At 44.1% G+C, this 22,991-nt stretch overlaps 1 protein-coding gene across 3 annotated transcripts in view; it reads left to right on the top strand.

Annotated features, from left to right (window-relative positions):
• Positions 1-22,991, top strand: part of GNAO1 (G protein subunit alpha o1) — a 311,049-nt gene that overhangs the window by 196,345 nt on the left and 91,713 nt on the right. For all 3 annotated transcript variants that reach the window (XM_042852322.2, XM_005306272.5, XM_005306273.5), the window contains exon 4: positions 15,682-15,842. In XM_042852322.2, the coding sequence (XP_042708256.1) occupies positions 15,682-15,842 (161 nt within the window). The remainder of the gene's footprint in view (positions 1-15,681; positions 15,843-22,991) is intronic.

Here is a 22,991-nt window from a genome sequence, read left to right as displayed (position 1 = left end):
GAGCTGAAATTTAGCCAGGGTAAAGGAAAAAGCACTCTCCTTTCTATCCACCCTGTCCCCTGAAAAGACTGCCCTCACCCCTCATCTCCAGGCAGAAGCAGGATTAAAAAACGGGGAAAGTATTTCTGATCATGCTAATGAAGCCTTCTCAGGGGCAGTCCGCAGCAACCCACAGACTTTGTCCAGAGCCGTGCTGTGCACTGACAAATCTGTTACATTAATTGTAGAGTAGATATTAGTACCCACCTTTCAGCATCCAGCTCTGAGCATTAAACTAATTACTAGGTTCCAGCACTGCATGGCTTCCCAGCAGGACGACAGTGCCCTATAAATCATCATACATGAGCGGCATTTAGCCACAGATGTAAAAAATGTCAGTATCTCTCTAAATATCCAGTTGCTTTGTATTCTGAATACTGCCTCTCTGGGTGCCATTTTCCTTTCTCTTCAAAAGACAGTGCCCCGTTTTCCTATAGGATAAAGAAGCTCTCATATCAAAATCAACGTTATCCCTGTCCGTCATCCATAAGCAATTGCCTGGTAGATCATTAACATGGGAGTTCTTAAGAAGGCTAAAAGAATGAGAACTGTACAGGCTAAAAGCAGTCATCTTCCTTTAAATACTGGACCTAGAATCAACTTCTGGGAACTGCCAAGATCTTTGCTGGCCTTCAGTTAGAACCATTATTTCTCTCCATATAGCTGACCATCAGCCATTCTCCTTACATCCTTTCCCGTAACTATTATATACCACCCTCACCCCACCCAGCATTGCCCCTACAGCTGTGATCTTTTCAGATCGCTCAAACTGGGAAGTTTGGGGCCTGGTATATTCCCCCAAAGGGAACACAGATTCTGCAGCAAGTGGCATTCAGGAATCAGTATACGTGGGATTCTTCCCTCTGAGTCATAGAGAACCAAACCCCAACATGCTGCTAGAGATACTGTGGTGCTGAAGATATTGTGATCTTTACAACAAGATAAAGAACCATCCTACTGTTTGCAAAATTGGGGATTTTAGTGCTGGTGTCCTAACTATTTTCTAATTTCGGCAATTATATTTTATAAATTATTGGCCTAAATTCCACCTTAGTTTCAAACGGATCTACTATTCTGTCAGGCCCTAAACTTTTGTGTAGTAGTGTTGTGCACTGTTAAACAGCTGCCATGATCCACCCCAGAATTAGCTGCATTTCAGTGGTCAGGAGGTTCCTTCACAGTTAAACCATATGTGCATGTGGTTTGTAAAATGCTTTATGACCCTTTGGATTGCACGGTGCTATATAAATGCAATACAGTGGTTTATTTTCTCGAGGCATATAATATCCAGAGCAAATGCAATAATGCAGATTCCCCTTCTGTTCTCCCAGGATGGAAAGCCATATAATTCCTTAACACTTGCTCCAATATAAACACGTCAAAGCTGTTTAATTTAATAGACACTTTCTTATCTTGCATATAAGAATTCTAAAACCACATCATACAGAGGAGGAGGGAGTGTAGCAGAACCACGTTAGCAGGATCTCATTCTCTGCCCTTGTAGGTTTTTATGCCACCCTCATCACCGGAGTATCTGAGCGCTTTCCAATACTGTATTAAGCAGTGACATGTCACCCTCTAAGGCTGGGTCTACACTACCCGCCTGAATCGGCGGGTAGAAATCGACCTCTCGGGGATCAATTTATCCCCGAATCGACACTCTTACTCCACCAGCGGAGGTGGGAGTAAGCGCCGTCGACGGGAAGCCGCAGAGGTCGATTTTGCCGCCGTCCCTACAGCGGGGTAAGTCGGCTGCGATACGTCGAATTCAGCTACGCTATTCGCGTAGCTGAATTTGCGTATCTTAAATCGACCCCCCCCCCCGTATTGTAGATGTAGCCTTAGAATCTAAAGTATCCTCCTCTCATCTACTGTCTTGCAGTGAGAAGAATGGATTTAAACAATCCAGAGTATAATGATATCCAAGGTGAGCAAGGAAATGTTTCTATCTGTCATGCAAACATGCAGTCCAGCTGTTAGCTCACACTCATCATCCCATCTACCCTTTCTACACTCTGCCAGTCTCAGAAAGATCATTGTGCATACTCTGCTGGTAACAGCTATGGCAGGTATTCTAATTCTGTTGGCCAACAAGAAATGATGGTAGTTATGACAGCATTTCAGACCTGCCTTTCATTGCAACTAATAGCTCACAACATACTTTTAAGAAAAATTACCACATTTTTGGATCAGAGATACAGAGGAATAGCATGAATAGCCAGCCAGTTCTCTTACTGAACAACACCTTCCATAATTCCATGTTTGGAAATATTAAATCTGCTGCATACAACATTTGTCCCCCAGATAAGACAACATTCTGAACTCCTTGCCACTTGTAACCAAGAAAAAGTGTTAACTCTTGGTGTCCTGGCCAAAATGTATGTAATTTGGGTAATGACATGCTGCTTAACTATATTCCTCTCTCCGTTTCAATTAGGTGTGGTATTCATTTTAGAATCATAGAATATCAGGGTTGGAAGGGACCTCAGGAGGTCATCTAGTCCAACCCCCTGCTCAAAGCAGGACCAATCCCCAACTAAATCATCCCAGTCACGGCTTTATCAAGCCGGGCCTTAAAAATCTCTACGGAAGGAGATTCCACCACCTCCCTAGGTAACCCATTCCAGTGCTTCACCATTCTCCTAGTGAAAAAGTTTTTCCTAATCTCCAACCTAAACCTCTCCCACTGTAAATTGAGACCATTATTCCTTGTTCTGTCATCTGCTACCATTGATAACAGTCTAGATCCATCCTCTTTGGAACCCCCTTTCAGGTAGTTGAAAGCAGCTATCAAATCTCCCCTCATTCTTCTCTTCTGCAGACTAAACAATCCCAGTTTCCTCAGCCTCTCCTCATAAGTCATGTGCTCCAGACCCCTAATCATTTTTGTTGCCCTCCACTGGACTCCTTCCAATTTTTTCACATCCTTTTTGGATTGTGGGGCCCAAAACTGGACACAGTCTCCGGATGAGGCCTCACCAATGTCGAATAGAGGGGAATGATCACATCCCTTGATCTGCTGGCAATGCCCCTGCTTATACAGCCCAAAATGTCATTAGCCTTCTTGGCAACAAGGGCACACTGTTGACTCATATCCAGCTTCTCGTCCACCTTAACCCCTAGGTCCTTTTCTGCAGAACTGCTGCCTAGCCATTCGGTCCCTAGTCTGTAGCAGTGCATGGGATTCTTCCGTCCTAAGTGCAGGACTCTACACTTGTCCTTGTTGAACCTCATCAGATTTCTTTTGGCCCAATCCTCTAATTTGTCTAGGTCCATCTGTATCCTATCCCTACCCTCCAGCGTATCTACTACTCCTCCCAGTTTAGTGTCATCTGCAAACTTGCTGAGGGTGCAGTCCACGCCATCTTCCAGATCATTAATGAAGATATTAAACAAAACCAGCCCCAGGACTGACCCTTGGGGCACTCCGCTTGATACCGACTGCCAACTAGCCATGGAGCCATTGATCACTACCCATTGAGCCCAACGATCTAGCCAGCTTTCTATCCACCTTATAGTCCATTCATCCAGCCCATACTTCTTTAACTTGCCAGCAAGAATACTGTGAGAGACCATATCAAAAGCTTTGCTAAAGTCAAGGAATAACATGTCCACTGCTTTCCTCTCATCCACAGAGCCAGTTATCTCGTTATAGAAGGCAATTAGCTTAGTCAGGCATGACTTGCCCTTGGTGAATCCATGCTGACTGTTCCTGATCACTTTCTTCTCCTCGAAATGCACTTCCTGTTGCATTGCAATCTGCTGTTAAACTGCTGTTGCCCAGAGGTGGCTGCACTTTTAGCAATGAGTGAAGCCATTCTTTCATATTACATAGTGCTTTGGAATCCTTTAGAACTATAACAACTCTAATTATTTAGCTTAAAAAGAAGTGTAAGGTATGACTTAATCACAGCCTAGAAGTATCTTCATGGGGAACAAATATTTGATAATGAACTCTTCAGTCTAGCAGACAAGGATATAACACTGTCCTCTGGCCAGAAGTTGAAGCTAGACAAAGTCAAACTGGAAATAAGGCATGCATTTTTAACAGTGAGGGTTGTTGACTATGGGAACAATTTACCGAGGGTTATAATGGATTCTCCAACACTAACAATTTTAAAATTAAGATTGGAGGTTTTTCAGAAAGCTCTGCTCTAGGAATTATTTTGGGGAAATTCTCTGGCCTGTTACACAGGTCAGACTAGATGATCACAATGGTTCTTTCTGGCCTTGGAATCTATGAATATGTAATATTATTGCATTTCATTATTTCCCTAAGTATAAAGCAATAAACATTGTACGTTGCGATGTACAATAAACAGGCTTCAACATAGAAATTATGGAGTGAATACTAAGCATAAAAAAGTTGCTGGGACAAAAAGACAGAACCAGAAGTAGTGGAATTGTCTTATCTCCTGTAGAATATGAAAGTCAGTAAGGGAATAAGGCACAGCCTCAGAGGAAGCTATCTGCACATCACTGTAGCCGTTGTTTCATGTTTGTTCTATAAAATTATGGTGATACCCTCTGCTGTCAACAGAGACAGAAGGGCTTTCCCTTGGTGCCTACGTAGTCTGCATGTCTTGTGAACAGTTTTATACAAACAAGACACAAGGTGGTTAGCATGACATATAGACAGCTGGTTTACTCTAGTTGAATGTTGTTGTTAGGCTTTGTTTTGCTGTGTGATGTGAATTAGTCCGGCGAGCATCTTGAGTTTTACCCCAGTATAACACCATTGATTTCAGCAGAGTTATTCCTAATGGACATCAGGATGAGTGAGATCGAAATCAGGTGCATTCCTCCTCTCTTTCCAAACAAAAGTGCCACAAGACTGTAGGCCTGAATTTTCAAACGTGACTATAAATTTTGGGGTGCCCTGCTGGAGACACTTTAAATGGGCCTGACTTTAAGAAAATAGGTTCTAAGCACTTGTTACAAATCAGGTGTCTTACGGGGTCTCAGATTGTGCACCCATAAATTCAAGTGTCACTTAGCGAGAAGCCACCAGAAAATGTTACAAAGGCAGAAGGAAGCACGGATAAGGAGGACACAGACTAGAGAAGAATAGGGGCACATTGCTGCAACTCCCTCAACCCTCAATGCTCCGGCCACAAATTTCAAAATGTTCAGAGTTTGGTTCTGCTAATGGGCCAAACGTTTCAATGCTTCTCTGGTGCACAGCCAAACTCTTTTGGGTCTTGCCCAAAGCCAAAGAGGAGTTTGAAGAACAGCTAGCCAAAAACTCCAAAGGTAATAACAAAACGTTTTTTAAGTACATCAGAAGCAGGAAGCCTGCTAAACAACCAGTGGGGCCCCTGGATAATCGAGATACAAAAGGAGCACTTAAAGATGATAAAGTCATTGCGGAGAAACTAAATGAATTCTTTGCTTCAGTCTTCATGGCTGAGAATGTTAGAGAGATTCCCAAACCTGAGCTGGCTTTTGTAGGTGACAAATCTGAGGAACTGTCACAGATTGAAGTGTCACTAGAGGAGGTTTTGGAATTAATTGATAAACTTAACATTAACAAGTCACCGGGACCAGATGGCACTCACCCAAGAACTCAAATGGTATTCACTGAGTTTGTACTCACTGTCCACCACACACACACACATCATTCCCTTCCAGTAAATAAATAAACCATTTCTTTACCACTGTCTATGGATTTCACTGTCTTGTGAAGTCCTAACCCGTACCATCCATACAGAACCTTTCCAGTTCATCAGCTGGGGTGTAAGTTTGCTTTTGAACAACACTGCACCCTCATGAAACAGAGAAGACAGAGGAAAGAACAGACATTCACAGCCTCCCAAGACCCTGCCAAGCGGGTGAGAACAGGCTCCCCACAAATATCTGCCTTTCAAGGAGGGGGCCAGAGAGAAGCAATACCTCCCCAGAGATCTTTCCGTGAGCACTGTAGTGCCAAGAGCCATCCTCCCCGGAGACAGGGGAGAAGGCTAGTGATCCCAGTTGGTTTCCCTGATGACTGTCTGTGCAGAAAGGCATAGAGGCTAAACTCTCTTTTCCTTTCCGGAGCTGCACTAAGGTACACAGGATGGGAGAAAGCTGACACAGTTCTGCCACGCTGTAACTCCTATGTGGGTGTAACCAGGAGACTTTAATCTCCTGGGCTGTCCGTCTAGTGCCTTTCGCCAGCCCTAACTTCCCTTATACAAAGCAAATGCATAAAACATAAAAGTAATGAAACTTTACACCTTTGCAAGCCAGCTTTGCCCACAAAAATCCCCCACATCCAACACTAAGGAGCTGCAGGAGGAAGCTAGGAGGTCTGATCAGCTGAATGTTATGACAGAAGGGCATTTAACAGTTCCCTGTGCTTCTGCCCTTGGGTCAGTTGTGGAGCAGCTGGAAAACTCTACTTACAGAGAAGGAAAGGGAGCAAAAAAACCGCTGCAGCTCCCAGTGCATTTGTTCTCGCTCCAGCAGTCCCATGGGTGACCCGCCGTATATTTTTAGCTCCTGCATATCTGAAATACCACCGGGATACTCATTAGATAAAACCCCCGTGGGATGGGAACTGTTAGGGTTTTTTGTTTTATTTAATTGCTCGCTTCAGTACAGATGGCAAATCATGGTGGGAGGCTCCAATCCCAACACCTTGGGAAGAGAGGGAGAGCCAGGCCTCGGGGAGGAGGCAGGGGGTGGGAGGGGAAAAGTCAACCAGGCGATATTTAAAAATCTACCTGCTGGGCCCAGAGGGGGCTGGAGATGTTAAGGTCATTCACAGTTTGAGCTGTGTCCTGGAGAGTGAGAGAGAAAAAAAGGTGTGTTTTCTCCTCTTGGATCGTTAATTGCTTGTTAAGTCAGCTAACAAATGCACACATTGACGGATGGCCCCATACCCTTCAGTCCAGGCTTAGTGGCTTTTTATATTATTATTTTGCCCGCTACATCTGGATCTTTTTAAACCCAGATTTTGTTTGATAAAATGACTCTCAAAGGAAAATAAGAACTATTTTTAAACTTTTTTTTCCGGTGGATAACTTGTACAGCAGAAACATTAAACGATTCCAGCTCCAGTTCCCCTTCTGTTGCCCATCGAGGTTCTATTTTCTCCACTTTCAGAGCCACTAGGAGAGATGCTTTATCTCCCCAAAAGTTAATTCCCCTCGATGGAGTAGAGCTGCAGGTTCTGCTGATTAGTCAGTGCCAAAAAAACCCTCCCTGTCCTGAGTTCTTCTAGAGTCATAGATTCCAAGGTCAAAAGGGACCACTGTGATCATCTCATCTGACCTCCTGTATCACCCAAGCCAGAGAACTGCCCCCAAAATAATTCCCAGAGCAGAGCTTTTTGAAAAACCTCCCATCTTGATTTTTAAAATTGCCAGTGATCGATAATTCACCATGATCCTTGGAAAATGGTTCCCATGATTAATTACTCTCACTGTTACAAAATTATGCCTTATTTCCAGTCTGAATTCATCTAGCTTCAACTTCCAACCATTGGATCACGTTACACCTTTCTCTGCTAGATTGAAGAGCCCATTATTAAATATTTGTTCCCCGTGTAGAAACGTATAGACTCCAACCAAGTCACCCCTTAACCTTCTCTTCGTTAAGCTACATAAATTGAGTTCTTATCTGGGCATCTGACCCCTACAAGGATCAAATAGTCACTATCACAGGAGCCCTATCAGCAATCTTGTTTTGTTTCCATTTCTCCTGCGTCATCACTGTTCATTTATGTCCGCAGTTTATATCCTACTGCAGCATGTCATAAATCAGATATGCAATGACATCTTTTCTGGAGTAAGAGGCCTCCTCTTAAATAATAATACAGCAGGGGTTGCTTAAGTCCAAATACTGGAAGTCCTCTAGTTCGGCACACAAGCCCCTAGAGTAGGCGCAGAAGGATCCCCAGCATTTCCCATAAAAGCCAAGCAGGGTTTATGACAGTGTGGCAAGGTATGGTATTTTTGACACCACAGAGTTCATGGTAACCACTTATATTTAGTCTCTTTCCTCCATTAGGATCCCAGCTCGTGTTACAAACTGATTAAAAGGAATCATTTCTCATCGGCCACTGAATTGCAGTCCTCTCCAGGGTTGAAACATGGCAGCTGGTGGAAAGCACACAGCAACTCTGCAAAACAGTTTGGGATGGAATGGGACGAACACTGTGTCCAGTAGAAACCACTGGAAGACCAGTGTAATTAGGCAAAATATACTCACTATACTTACTATACTGAGTTGGAATTTGGCCAGGTCAAAGCCTTATAGCATCCTGACTCTTACAGAAGGCTCAATGGAATCCTTGAGACCACAACTAGTCAGGAGTCTGTGATGCTGGTTTAATAATGACCTGGAGAGGACAGGGACGTCAGCTGATCGCCATCACTTCCTGCAGCTCTTCTCTTTTCCTTTGTGCTCCCTAAGTAAGGCTATGAGAGCTAACAAAATCACAGTCCAAGGTAGATTCGCTACTGGCAGTTTTTGTAACTTTTACAAAAGTCTGCGAAGAGGGAAAGAATTTCACATTCTCAGCACTACATGGATTCTTTATGAATATATCAGTTGGAGCAAGACGACCTCTAGGATAGAAACAAGCCACCAAGATCAACTGGACTTACCAAGGCTCTTCGTTTGTCTTGGTTTGGGGATGCGTCCAACACTATTTTTGGAATTGGTGGAGACTCTAAGAGGCTAGAAATATTTCTGGCTACTAAATTCAAATCTAGGTGATCTGTGATGAAGTCTTTATGTTCACAAAATCTTCAATGCATAAAGAATTAAGCCCATAGTATTTTATGCACTGAAGTCTTCAAGAGCTGTGCTGAGATTTCACCAGCCCATAAAGACTTTATGTGCTGGAGACTTCAAGCCCTGGTCGGGAATGCTAGAGTCTTCAGCAGCTTAAGTCTCCACTGCTGAAATCTGTATGTACTCAGCATATGTTCACGGAGCATACATGTTCAGCAGATAAAGACTTTGTATGGTGCCTTTAAGGCAGAGCTCTGCATTTGGGATGTTGTGGAAGTGCCAAGCCCCGATGGGAGCTCCATTATGGCCTCACTACTGAACCATACTTGAAGAGCAGTGATTCTCAAACTGGGGCCGCCACTTGTGCAGGGAAAGCCCCTGGCAGGCCAGGCCGGTTTGTTTACCTGCCGGGTCCGCAGGTCCGGTCGATCACGGCTCCCACTGACCGCGGTTCGCCACTCCTGGCCAATGGGGGCTGCGGGAAGCAGCTACCAGCAAATCCCTTCTCCTGCGCCGCTTCCCACAGCCCCCATTGGCCTGGAGCAGTGAACCGCGGCCAGTGGGAGCCGTGATCAGCCGAACCTGCAGACCTGGCAGGTAAACAAACTGGCCCGGCCCACCAGGGGCTTTCCCTACACAAGCGGCGGCCCTAGTTTGAGAACCACTGCACTAGCGCCATTGGCTGTTTGAGAGGGACAGAGTGCTCCCTATCCCTTCTTATCCACACTGGCAATTGCAGTAGCTTTGCAAAGTCGGTATACTCACAGGATTGCAAGGAGCGCATTATACCTCGCCCCTACACAGATGTGCAAAGGGTGGGAGAATACTTGTGCACCTCGGCAGGATGAAGCACAGTCAAACTTTATATCCCGGGGTCATGGCAGGTTCTCAGCAATGGGAGAAATAACTATGAAGCTAGTGGAAGTTAACTTGACCACACTCAAAGTGGCTGTTATCCCATCCCTGTGGTCATCTGAAATACCAAAAATACAGTCTTTTTGTTGGAACACAGTTGTACAAGCATCTTTTTACAAAAACCGCCTGAATCACGGATGATGTGTCTCCCAGTCTGGTTATTAGTCATTATCCTGCAGTGCTCTTCTGTGCAGAAGTGACCGTAAGCACTTTGAGGCAGGGACCACAAAGGTCTTTTTGTCGTAGGTGTGCATGGTGCCTAGCACAATGGGAGCCAGGTCCCTTATTCGGTCCTTTGGGCACTACTGCGGGACAAATTATAAATAACAATGACAGTGGGATTTGTAGCTCAGTGGCTAGCACTTGACGCTGGTGTGAAGTATTTGGTTGCGGTGAAGAGACACATTACTGCAATTTGACAGCTGACTCTAGTGTAAAACTCTCCAGCAGGAGGGGGAAATTGCAGCTTCCCTTCTGCCATAGCAGTCACTGTGTCATGATATCTCAGGTGCCTTCTTTCACATCCTTAGTTCTGAACCAATGAGAGAAGCAGCAAGATAAACCTGAGTCATTTGGGCATTCAGGGTAATGGGAAATGTCATTGAGGGATACATTAAACTCCACCCTCTCTCTCCTCCTTTCTAATCACCCCCTGGACGTGATAAATAATCTCTCTGGCTCCCACTGCGTGGTGGGGTTGGTGTCATCCAGACAGAACTAAGGTCTAAAGTTTGGGTTTCATTGCCAATTCTGCAGGAGTTTGGAATGGACCAGGTTTGGGACTTGGGGCTACCTGGATGACCCCAGCCCAGCTGGCTGGGGGTCTCATGGGACTCAGGAGGGTTGTAAAGCACCCACACACTCCTTGACAGGGTTCACACTCATCCTTAATTCAGCTGCGCCTGCACAATTCATCGTGCGCGACTCACAAAGCTGCTCACCGTTCTGAGAACACAAAAACCCTTCGGTGCGAGTGTAGTGAATTAACGCTGGCAACAAAGGCACCATTTGGAATTTTCTGTCTTTGGGGCATTTAAATCAGGCAATATTTGAACGAGGAGGGTCAGGTTCACAACTTGAGTAACTCCCCTGACGTCCCTGCAGTTACCTAGAGATTTCGGTCCAGAGAGTTTATAATCATAGAATATTAGGACTGGAAGGGACCTCAAGAGGTCATCTAGTCCAGTCCCCTTCCTCATGGCAGATCTAGTTATTATCTAGACCATCCCTGACAGGTGTTTGTCTAACCTGCTCTTTAAAATCATTTTCAAAAATCAGCCATCAGAAAGAATTCCATCCCTGTGTTTCTTTTTTGTCTGATGACACTGAAGAAAAGAAAAGGCTGATGGGTAGGAGAGTGTCCTGACCCCTGACAGGCTGTAAGGGGCCACGGCTTGCTTCCCCCTTTGAATTACATTGTAAAATCCTCAGACCAGATCCTCCTCTTGTGTAAATTCTCCGCGTTCCATTGACTTCAATGGAGCTACGACAATTTATCCCCGCTGAGGATGTGGCCCTGCATCTGCTAGTAGCCCTGAGGGCTCCGCACGTCTCTGCAATGAAGTCTTGCCCCTCCTCTCCATTTCCCCTAGCGACTTGTCTCACTTTATCACTGACTGCGAGATGCCTTATCCTGTTCTTCTGCCCTGCCAGCTGCTTGGATGCTCCGTGTCTGAAGCTCAGCTCATGCAGCAGCTGTGTTGGGAATAACCAACTACCCTGCCGCTGATGCACTGGACTCTCTCCCTGGGGCCAGTTTAAGCACTTGAGGCAAAGCGTTACAAGCGAAGGTCACTCAACAGGTTCAGCGAGGCCAGAGACCACCGCAAGAAATTAATTATGTAGTCTAATGAACAGCTTTCTCAGCAGAGCTGTGCGGAACAAGCTCTCACTGCAATTGTTTGTGTTTCGGTGTCTTAACATGCAGCAATCTAGTCACCAAGAGCAAAACTTTCCAAAATATCCTTCTGCTGCTGCATGTTGTTCTCAGCACAATGGACTGCAATGTGACCCATTTACAGCTGTCCAGAAATGCAGAGGGCCAGTGCAAAGCCTATTAACTATTGAAATCCCACTTAGGCCTTGGTTTGAGTACTGCATACAGCCTGTTCTGGCTCTCTGCACGAGGGTGAATTACATGCAAAATGCATTCATTCACTTGGCATCGTCGAAATGCAGATGACATTTCCTACGTGCAGAAAATTCCTCTGGGTGCCAAAACCTTCAGAAAAACTTCCTGAGGAACTGGACTGATGCCATGGGATAAAGTATTAACTAGTCACACCTCTGGAAAGATGAGTTCAAATTCCAGGTTCCACATGCTAATCCAGGCTAGGCCAGTGGGAAAAAACCCTCCAGTGAAGTGAATGCAGTTGCTCCAGATTTGCACCGGTATAAATGAGACCAGAATGTGACTGAAAATTCCTTGTGATTGCTCATCCATGACGCTAGTGTCCAGCATCCTCCTCATGAGACATCTAGGATTTTGACAGCATAGGGTCTGATGGGTTAGGCATGAAGGATGCTAGTAGGATGCTGCACTGGAATAGAGGACGAGGGTGGCAGGTCAAGGCTGCGATGCAATGTGGAAGCCCATGACTAGGGTGAGAGTTGCAAATGGAGAGCAAAGTGCATTGTCAGGACTCTGTCTGAGAAGGTGGTTGAACACCTACACCACGCAGGGCCCTAGCGTGGGCTGCTAATCTCTCACTTTCATGAACGCCAAAGTCACCCAAATCCTTTTTCTTTAGAAAAAGAAAGAAAAATTGCCTGTTATTAAAATAGGGAAGGGAAATCAATAAAAATACATGAAACTAGATCATGGGGAAGCCCTCTTGAAATCAGCTTGTGAGCAGAGGATTCTGATTTGGCAGATATGAACCAGGTCTTGAAACCATGCAATTTGTTATCCTAGCGAAGCTTCTTGGTATTTAAACCAGCTAACGCTAATTACACCTTTAATGCTTTTAGGAATATATTGTCCATGATGAGTTCCAACTGATCTTTGGACAACACTTAACAGCCATAAAAAAGGAAGCGATACTAGAATCTTATTCTCACTTGCAGTCTAGAGCAGAGGAAATAATTGAGTTTTCAGTTGGGTGGCTGAACCAAATAAATCAGAAAAAAATATTAATTTCAAGTCAATCCAGAAATGATATTTTTCCACTTTTCTCACTGAGACCCCCCCCCCCAAATTTAGTTTTGGGTTGAAAGAAATGTTTCATATGACCCAAAACAATACATTTTGTTTTGGTTTGGGGTGTTTTGTTGTTGTTTTTAAAATTAAACGTAACTCAATTTTCAAATGAACCATTGTTTCAAAATGAAAAGTTGAAAGGTTTCACTTTGAAAATGTCAGAATGGAACGTTTAGGACTTTTTTTAATTTTTCTTTCAATTTTTTTTTTCTTTGGTTGAAACTCTTCACCAAATTCTGTTTGAATCCACTAATAGTTTTGGTCCACCTGAAACTGAAATTTTCAGTGAATAAAACTATTCACCTGGAAAATTTTGCTCAGCTGTTACAGTCAACCAGTTGGCATGCGTCTCCAAGGCAAACACTACAGAATGCAGCCAGTAGAACATCTAGGAACCGCTTACCAAACGGGTCCCAGGCTATGGAACCAAATAGAGAGTATCTTATCAATTAATATAGCCCACTAGAGCTCAGTCAGAAGCATTCTGACTTCACCAGAGCTTGCTACCCTTGCAGCCCAGTATTGATCTTTTATGTATTTTTCAAACAATGTCAGTGCTCAGGAAATGTGTCAGGGTGACAGTCCCAGAGACTGAATTCCACTCTACGTGCACAGGATCTGTACCATACGAGCACAGGCAGTGCAAGTTTTGCCTACACTCTCTCCAGATACAACTTGCACCTCCGGGCTCTTGAAGTCTTTAGCATCTCTGCTGAGACTGCCAATCTGGCTGGATGTTTTGGGATAGTGACACCTGTTGATTGAGAACTAGATTTGGGCTGCCAAACAGGCATTGGAGGGCTACGACTTTCGGTCACTACTGACGTAGTGGATCTAAACAGGTGACCTAGCAAGGAAAAGCTCTAATAACCCAGTGCCAATCCCCTAGGCTATTCAGTCCCCTTTTTGTGCTGCTAAGAAGGGTCCCTCTCAGTGCTCCAGCTTCGGGGGGATGAGGCAATTGATGACAATTAGTGAACTATTGTTTAGAAGCAGGCAGCTGATGAAGTTTGACAGTGAACCTAAGCAGTTTCAGGGCACTCTGGGTAGGAGATGTTGGCCCCGCAGCTTTAGGAACTGTCCAGTTGGCAAAGAGATCAGACCACACATATGAGCCGGGACATAAAAGCCTGCATGTTAATGAAGAACTGCAGGTGCTGCGTCCTCTGTTCTTGTTATAGATTATTGATTACAGGGGCACATTTACAGAACAAGTTATGCCTCTGTGGACAACTTTAGAAGAGAGACCAACAGCAGCAAACGGCACCCAAGCGGACGTAAGTGCATGAGGGCTCTCTTAGAGCAGTGGTTTCCGATCTGCTGCACCAGTACACCAGATTGATGCCTCAGCTGTACTGCTCAGTGTCACCACTGAACTATGTGAATTCTTACTTCCAAAGCCTTGTAGCTCCTTGCCAACTCTGTTGTGGGGATAGGTGTGCACATGGGGGGATGGGATGGGTAGTGAGAGAGCATAAGGACTCAGCAAATAGGCTTATGAGAAAGTAGACTTGGAAGGATTCGATTTTTATTGGTAAATGGAGATAAATGTCTATTTCACAGCACACACAAACTAATGAAAAAATATTTCCATTGATGATCATCTACATGCACAGATATTCAAAGTCAGAAAAATGCTGCTTGAGAACTGAGTTTGATTTAAGGCTATTTACTTTGTATATTTTGGCATATGATGTGGACAATTTGTGTTTTAATGGCTATGAAGCTGCAACCTTTTGAATCTCAACATCTACTGTCATTAAATAATTATTGTCTGACCCCCCTCCCTTGTCTGACACCCCCCTCCATAATTGTCCACAGCTATGAAAATTGAAATCAATAAAAATTGGGGGGGGGGAGATTAACACCCATAATTTTGCACAACTGTGAACATTTAAATTGATGAAAACTGAAAAAAAAAAATTAAAAATAAACATCAATATTATCCATCAAAATTACAAAAGAATGAAAATTGAATTCTGCCAAGCCTATCAATAATGGAGGAAGAAGAAAGAAACCCTTAGCGTACCCATCACAAAAAGCCTTGAAGAGTCAGTGCTGGTTCACACAGTTGTAAGTGACCATCTTAAAGTAACTTCCCCTCTCCTCCCCCACACCATGCAGATGTCTCCTCTTGTTTGTGGTCATCACTGTAAACTCATCATGACAGGATATCTGTCTTCATCCAAATTGTGTAGCACCATGTACATTTGCAGCATGTAATTATTATTATGAATTCTCAGTAATGGCATTATATGCTGATGTGAAATCATGGGAAAGAGGAAGAAGAAGTAGACAAATCTGAAATAGTCTAATAGGCTGTATTTTACTTATCTGATCATACGATAATCCTCTTTACTGCGGTGGGGTGACACATGACTAAACAGAATTTGGCCCAGCCCATACCTCACTTTACTGGTAATTTACATGCATACGTAACTGCACTGTATCCGGTTTATTTGTGTTGCTGAATAGCCCATGTGATGTACATACATTATACATATTGGTCCATTTGCTAATTGGACATACTTCGCTACCATAACTTTGCATAATGTGGATTGTGCAAATATGTACTAGGAGACCATCACTTCTTAATGGCTTCTTTGACACATCCTCATTCCGGCCTTAATTCTGGCTGCTTTACTGGATGGCTCTGCTATGAATCCTAAAACATGAGTCAGAAACATGTGGGCTCTTAGCTGAGGACTCTCTCTATTATTTAGGATTCTCAAGGAGAGGACAATTCTCCAGTTCCAGAATACATCTCAGCAACTCATGTGACCTGTTGCTTCTTTCCTCTCTAGGCTGATGCTAAGATGGTCTGTGATGTAGTAAGTCGAATGGAGGACACAGAGCCCTTCTCTCCAGAGCTGCTGTCAGCTATGATGAGACTCTGGGCAGATTCTGGAATCCAGGAGTGCTTCAACCGGTCCCGGGAATATCAACTTAATGACTCTGCCCAATAGTGAGTATCCCATTCCATAGGTTATTATATCAGAAGGAAAGGAAATGTTGCATTTGGGCTCATTAAACTTTGGTCTGAAGTGTCCTTTAAAATGCTCAGGTATGTCTTGGCAATGACTCTGTTGGGGGTGTTGTTTAAAGATTGGGATGAGTGTTGTGTCCAAGCTATTAACGTATCATGCAGAACTCCGATACAGATCTAATTCTGATCTATCCGGAGCTAGTCTCTTTGCCCAGAATAGCTCACCCTAGGGCTTGATCTGGATGTTATAAAGGGAATGTCTCAAAGCAGGTTGCTCCATACACTGATCTAGTGGATCCGCTCATGGGGATAGTTGACTTCTGGACAGTCTGATAGATAACAGGACAGTTTGTTTACCTGGTTAATAGGACAAATTGTAGCACAATGTAGTTGATTCAATTTCCACTTCGCTAACAGAGCTCATTATGGTGATAGGCCTCCCAGAAATTCAGAGACAGACAGACAGATTATAGTAAAAATAGGTGAACTCTTTGCTGTTACAGTGGTGTTGGTTTCCTTGTGTTATTAGTATTATTCTTAACAATGAGCTCAAGGTGCACAGTTAGGAATCAGATCCAAGTTTTCACAAAGATCACAAGTGTTCGAGTCTAGGGTCTTGGTTCACCTCATTCTGAAGATAGGAGGGCCACCAACAAACTTCTAATCTGGACCTACATCTAGATATGAATTTCCCAGAGTTTGGGTGTGTTCATTTGATGCATTTTGGCTTGGACCCAGCTTTAATTGTTATCCATCCAACACTAAATCTGTCGGCTTCTACCTAACGATTGATACTAAAACAACTTCATTTTGCAACTTAATCAATGATGCTGTTTGGGTTGTTTAGCTTCTGTGATAAAGCCTGAGATCAGAATATAGATCAGAACTTTACACCAAAATGTTGGGATTTCAACTGATCTCACTATGTTGGATCACGGCATAATGATGCAGTGTGATCAGGCGCTTAGCCATGTCAAGATGGGAACATGCAAATATTGTGATGTCATGACCCAGCATCCTCAGATCAAGATGCAATTATTTTGTACTCCAGAATGAATGTAGGGGACTGGACTAGATGACTGGAGGTCCCTTCCAGGCCTATGATTCTATAAATAGCAGGTGACCCTAACATTATGCCAATTCCAAATATTTATTGTATGGATATTCACATTTAATCTATTTCACTAACAATAAAACAGCCATTTTTGCCAACACAGACTTTCATGATTCTCTGATTACGGCTGTGCTGGCCAAACCATTGGTGTTTATGTTAGATAGATAGATAGATAGATAGATAGATAGATAGATAGATAGATAGATAGATAGATAGATAGATAGATAGATAGATAGATAGATAGATAGATAGATAGATAGATATCCTCCATGGAAAAGTACCAGTAGGAAAGTATTCCTGTATTTTCAATCTTCTTTTAATGCTGTTTAGCAGCTGGAATTAAGGGGGAGTCGCCCACACCGAATGACCAGCACACTCTGCAGAGTCCATCAGCTAGTGGTCTGTGAACCGACAACAGATTGGGAATCTCTAGGCTATATTTTCAGCAAGGATTGTATTACAATCACAGCCAATCAGCATTCATTTCAATGGAAGATGTGTGACTAACTCCTCTGCAGTGCTTTGAAAATCTCCAACACACCCACACGCACAAACACACAGAGTGTGAAAGAGAGAGAAGGAGGAACTGAAGAGTGGAAGGAACAGAAGAATGAAGGACTGATCCTGCAACCCTTACACACAGGAGTACCTCTTGAAGACGATGGAACTACTCGGCTAAAAGTTGGAGGATCTAGATCTCTAGGTCAGCAAGGCGCGCTCATGCACATCAGCAGGGCCGGCGCAACCTATTAGGCTACCTAGGCGGTCACCAAGGGCGCGACAATTTGGGGGGCGGCGACCGTGGTGGTATTTCGGCGGCGAGACCTTCCGCTGCCTCTGTGGGAGGCGGCATTTTGGGGTGGGACCTTCCGCCGCCTAGGGCGGCAGAAAAGCTGGCGGCACTCCTGCCCATCAGTCACCAGTGAAGGAAACTCGTAGCTTTAAAAGCCTTCACTCTTTCTCTTCAGTTGTCCCACCTGCAGCTACTCTAGCCAGATAAAATCCACACCTCTCTCATAATACCAGCTGGGGATTTCGTTGTGGCTGGAGAGTTGTTTCTATGCATTCAGCATTACCTTTAGTTTAAACAGCTAACCCAATGAAGTCTTTTGCATTTTCAGATCTGTTGCCATTTAGGAGTTGCTGATGGTTTAGTCACGATAAGCAGAGATCCTGTCATAGGACAAGGACACTGTAACATTTCTGGTCCTCCCCTAGGCCCTGGTGCACTGTGCCAGATGGTACCACAAGTGACAGTTCAATTGGTGCTTATTAACCCTCAATGAATCTCTTTTTCAAAGGCATATTTTTCATTTAACCCTTGAACACCTTTTTTGTTTCATTTTTTAATGTAGCGAATAATGGCTTTAAATCACCAGCACATACCGAAATTATTTCCTTTTAATGCAGAGAAGGATTGACTCCAAATCAGATCCGAATCTGAACTTCCCCAAAGTTTGCAGGTGTTTGGATGCAGTGATCCGGGGACAGTCTTTTGGTTTGGGCCCATCTTTGTCTTAAACATGTAGCCTGGTATCTATGTAGCAGAACAGAGTTGACATACAGAAATATGTTTCATATGCCAGAGTAGTCCAAGGCACTTCTGAACCCACTGAATTCTATACTCGAGTGCAGTCATTATATAGCATAGCAGCCTGTATGAGTGGAATTTTCCAAAGCACTCATGTTGGCCTAACTCTGTTCCCATAGCAGTCCAGGGTAGACCTCCCACTCGAATGCTGAGAGTCCCAAGCTATCTGTCCAACTTAGGCATTTCAAAGGCGCTATCCTCTCTACGCTGTTATGTGTGCCGCAATCCCTCAGACGCAGCCCTAGCCATTACCATCTGTTTTATTAACTGAATGGATTAGCCAGGGCACAATGGTTGTCCCCTGCTTTTTTCTACATGTACCAGGAAATCTCTTACTGTCTACATTAGCGACCTCCCTAGAATCTAAGCAACTGGAAAAGTAACTGCCTCATTATGTTATCCACTGGCCAATGCAGAATTGTTCCCTATATCACGGCCTCTAGTGCTTTGTCCAGGATAGTGTTAAATAACATAAGCTAGGAGAGTCCTACTGCTTCCCTTGGGAGACTAATCCACAATCTAATCAATAGCACAGAAGAGAGAGAGAAAGAGACACCAGCATGGGTTTTTTTAGCCTAAATTTTCCTATGGTTGATTCCATCCCAGTACTCACCGATTGTACACTCTTGTACTGCCCTAAACACGATGTGCATTTGCAGTTCCTCCTCTCCATCAAAGATGAGCAGAAAAGATCTGGGTTTCTACATCTAACTTATACATATCCCTGCATAGGGCTTTTCCAAAGCGTTTTGGTTTGGTTTGTTTTAAGTCTATACCATCAGCCTGTCTTTATGGAGGGTCTCACATGCATGCTGAGGAAAGTGGGGGGAAGCTCTGATTGCAAGGAGGAAAATGAGAGAAATAACTGATCCTCTGTAAGGGGCCTCTGGTATCTTAGACAGCATCTTCCATTAAGAGTAAAGCAATAGGCAAAGGAGTGAAAGGGAAGGACATTAAAACACTGCAAATGCTTCTGTCATTTGGTGGTGGCTTTTTCATCTGTCTCCAGGCAAATTTATTTGTGGATTGAGTGCTGTATCCCTAATCACCTGCTTTTGGTTTCTTTCATTCCCACTCCATCTCCTTGTCCTCCCCACCACCACTTTTATTTTTTTTAATCTTGATGCCTCCAAGCTATGGCGACCCCTGCTCAGAAAGAAAAGTCTTGGGCACTCCTCGTGTCTTTTTCTTGTACAGCAGGACACCCTCAATTGGAGTGTATTTGTAGACCCACATTTGTGCTAAAAAATCATACAATAGGTGTTTCCTTTGGGATTCTTTAATCTCTGACTTCGGATCAGATTTTAAAAGCGAAAGGTCTTTCCTCTCATCAGATTCCTAACTAGGCAGGTTCAGTTCGGGGCGCTGCACGGGAAGAACCTGATTTTCAGCACACACGACTGGGTGCCTACTTCTGAATGTCCCTATGGGATGTGCGCACACAAACTGAGTCCTGAAGTAGCACATGCTCTTGGCTAGATAGGTAAGAAGATGGGCAATGGCACATACAGAAAAAGGCCAGAATCCATTTCAGGTGGACACAGATATACAGGTTATTCTCCTCCTTATTCCAAAGAAACAGAACGATCATCAGACATGTACAATACAAAGATGTATTGACTTTTTAGCAACATGCCCAGCGGCTATTGACACCTTAACATTCCAGGGTCAAGGACTCTGTTGGCAATGAATTTTGGAAATGTTACACTGAGTTCAGAGTAAAACATTGGCATCCCGCTTACGGCCTCAGCTGCACAATCCTCCAGAGAATATTTTCAGCTCCGCTCTCTTTGAAGGGGAATCTGCTTGAGATATTGGTATAACCTTCATTCCAAACTATTACTGTACCACATACGCCAACCAACCCCTTGTAGGGAGAATGCAGAGGTGTTAGAACATGCTGCAAAACACTGCTAACTTAAATCATTGTATAAGGAACAGAAGGAGTCGAGCGATCTCTTGAATGGCAGCCTAGTGATTACGCTGCTCTAAAAGAACCTCAGAGAGGAACTAGGACATACGGATGGCTGCTAACTGCCTGTTTTCCCAAGACAGCTCCCATATTGGTGAGCCTGTTTAACATCCTTCAAGCAAGACTTGCAGAACACTGGAACAGTTCTGTAATATCTTCCTAGTCATAGAATCATAGAATATCAGGGTTGGAAGGGACCTCAGGAGGTCATCTAGTCCAACCCCTTGCTCAAAGCAGGACCAATCCCCAACTGTCAAGCCTGAACTTAAAAACCTCTAAGGAAGGCGATTCCACCACCTCCCTAGGTAACCCATTCCAGTGCTTCACCACCCTCCTTTTGAAAAAGTTTTTTCCTAATATCCAACCTAAACCTCCCCCACTGCAACTTGAGACCATTGCTCCTTGTTCTGTCATCTACTACCACTGAGAACAGTCTAGATCCATCCTCTTTGGAACCCTCCTTCAGGTAGTTGAAAGCAGCTATCAAATCCCCCTTCATTCTTCTCTTCTGCAGACTAGTCAGTGCAATATCACCGCAGACTGCAGTTCCTAGAATGATTTACAGAACACCAGTCCTGCCTTGTTAACCTTCCACTGCGGTCATTGGTATGTGCGCAGACAAGATAAAAGTAGGCTGCACCGTCCCATCAAACTCAACCCTGCCCTGGATGGACCAACTCCAGGAGTCAGAGGATAATTTATTCTCAGTGCCTATTCCACAAGGGGGCCGGCTGTGATGATGGCTTTTGTGGTGTTGAGGAACCAGTCTGAGATCCCTCAAGCCCTAGATCCACGCAGTTTCATACTAACCCCGAAAGGAAAGCATTGAGAGGAGCATATGTGAAAATTCGTCCAGTGATTACGCTGTGGGAGGCTTCCTTCCAATCTCCTCCCCCACCTCACTGCTTAACACCGCTCTCCTCCCCAGTCCCCTTAGAGACCATGAAGCTTTAACTAGGTTGCAACGTGTGCAACATTTCCCCCTCACCCGGCTATCCTCTAAGATAGCTAATTTGCAGCGCATTGGAAAATGGAGCCTGATCTCTCCATTATTGCTCCCAAAGGCCTGGCCCTGCTGCACACAGCCCTGTCAGATGCAGCAGAATTTCTCGTTGCCAGCTCTATTTGTCTTGGTTGCTTGGGTTCCCTCCCCCACACGTCCCTTTCTTCTGTCACACTGGGTTACAAAGCCTTGGATTAAGCAAAAGGAAGAGGGGACAGCACATGTCTCAAGGGTCACCACACATGAACCTTAGCAGAGCTCATCACCCTCCAGCGTTCCATCCCCTTCCCTTCCCGTGCTGCAGCTGGAGCCGGCCATTATTAAACACAAGGTCACAGAGCTGCTCTGACAAAGAAAGCTGGTGCTCATAGCGTAATATACTCTGTCCCCGAAGCAAAGCCACTGACAGACAAGGGGCTAGAAAAAAGGACTAATAGGGCTGAAATTAAGAGAAGGACAATTTAGAGTTGACTATCAAAAAGAATTTCCTAACAGAGAAGTCTGTTAGATTGAGCAACAGTCGCCCAGTGGAAAGGGTGGATGCCCAGTGCCAATTTGTGGATAAAGCACTGGAGAATGCAGTGGACAATCCCACGCTGGTAGGTACTCCATAGGTCTTTGTCATCACTAACTCTGATTCTAAGGATCCAATGATTATTCCTCAGAAAACTCTCTCTCCTCCTCTCCCTCCCCCTTCAACACTGATTGTTGGACCCTCCTTTTTCCTTAGCCCATCCTCTGTGGTGGATGGACTAGGAGGGAGGGTAATGAATCCTGCTGCAGACATGAAAGTAATGGAGTGTTGCTAGGGACACTAGGGCAGAGGCTGAACATGGCTAGAAGATGGATATTCATTTCCATTTAACACATCAGGTCTAATTTACTGCTTGTGTAAGTACCATTCTTGTGCTTTATTACCCCTGTACAAGTGCCACGTGCTTTGGGACTGTGTAGCACTGTGAAATTAGTTTTACCAGCAAAGTAAAGATTCAGCTTGGATGACTAGCTGGGCACTATAGCTTTACACATAAATTCTAAGACAATGCACATTTTAATGCACTCCGATTACTAGAAGGTCCTCTCAGATTCAAGAAAGAAATATTATAGGTCATGTTTTCCCATTATTATTCCCATCAAATGGGCAGATTCCATTTTTTCATCACATTTGTCCATTAAAATGTGCTTGACATGCTCCCTCCTCTGTCTATCCCATCGCTCAACCTCACTTAGGTTTAATTGGAAGGAATATCAGCGTAAGTGAACAATCCAATTAATTAGGGTGAGTCTGTTGAGCTATTTATTGAACAATCCACCTTTACACCTTAGGCCACAAGTACCAATAAAACCAAAAGGGATAATTTGCTGCATTACTCAAGTCGGAGCTGTAGATACCGTTTAGCTGGATTTATGGCTTGACTTATCTTTGCTTGAAAGTAAATATTCCTGCC

This window comes from Chrysemys picta, chromosome 14 (assembly GCF_011386835.1).
Source record: "Chrysemys picta bellii isolate R12L10 chromosome 14, ASM1138683v2, whole genome shotgun sequence".
Taxonomy (NCBI): Eukaryota; Metazoa; Chordata; order Testudines; family Emydidae; genus Chrysemys; species Chrysemys picta.
Note: the sequence above shows the minus strand (reverse complement) of the source record. Positions and strands in the feature narration are given on the sequence as shown.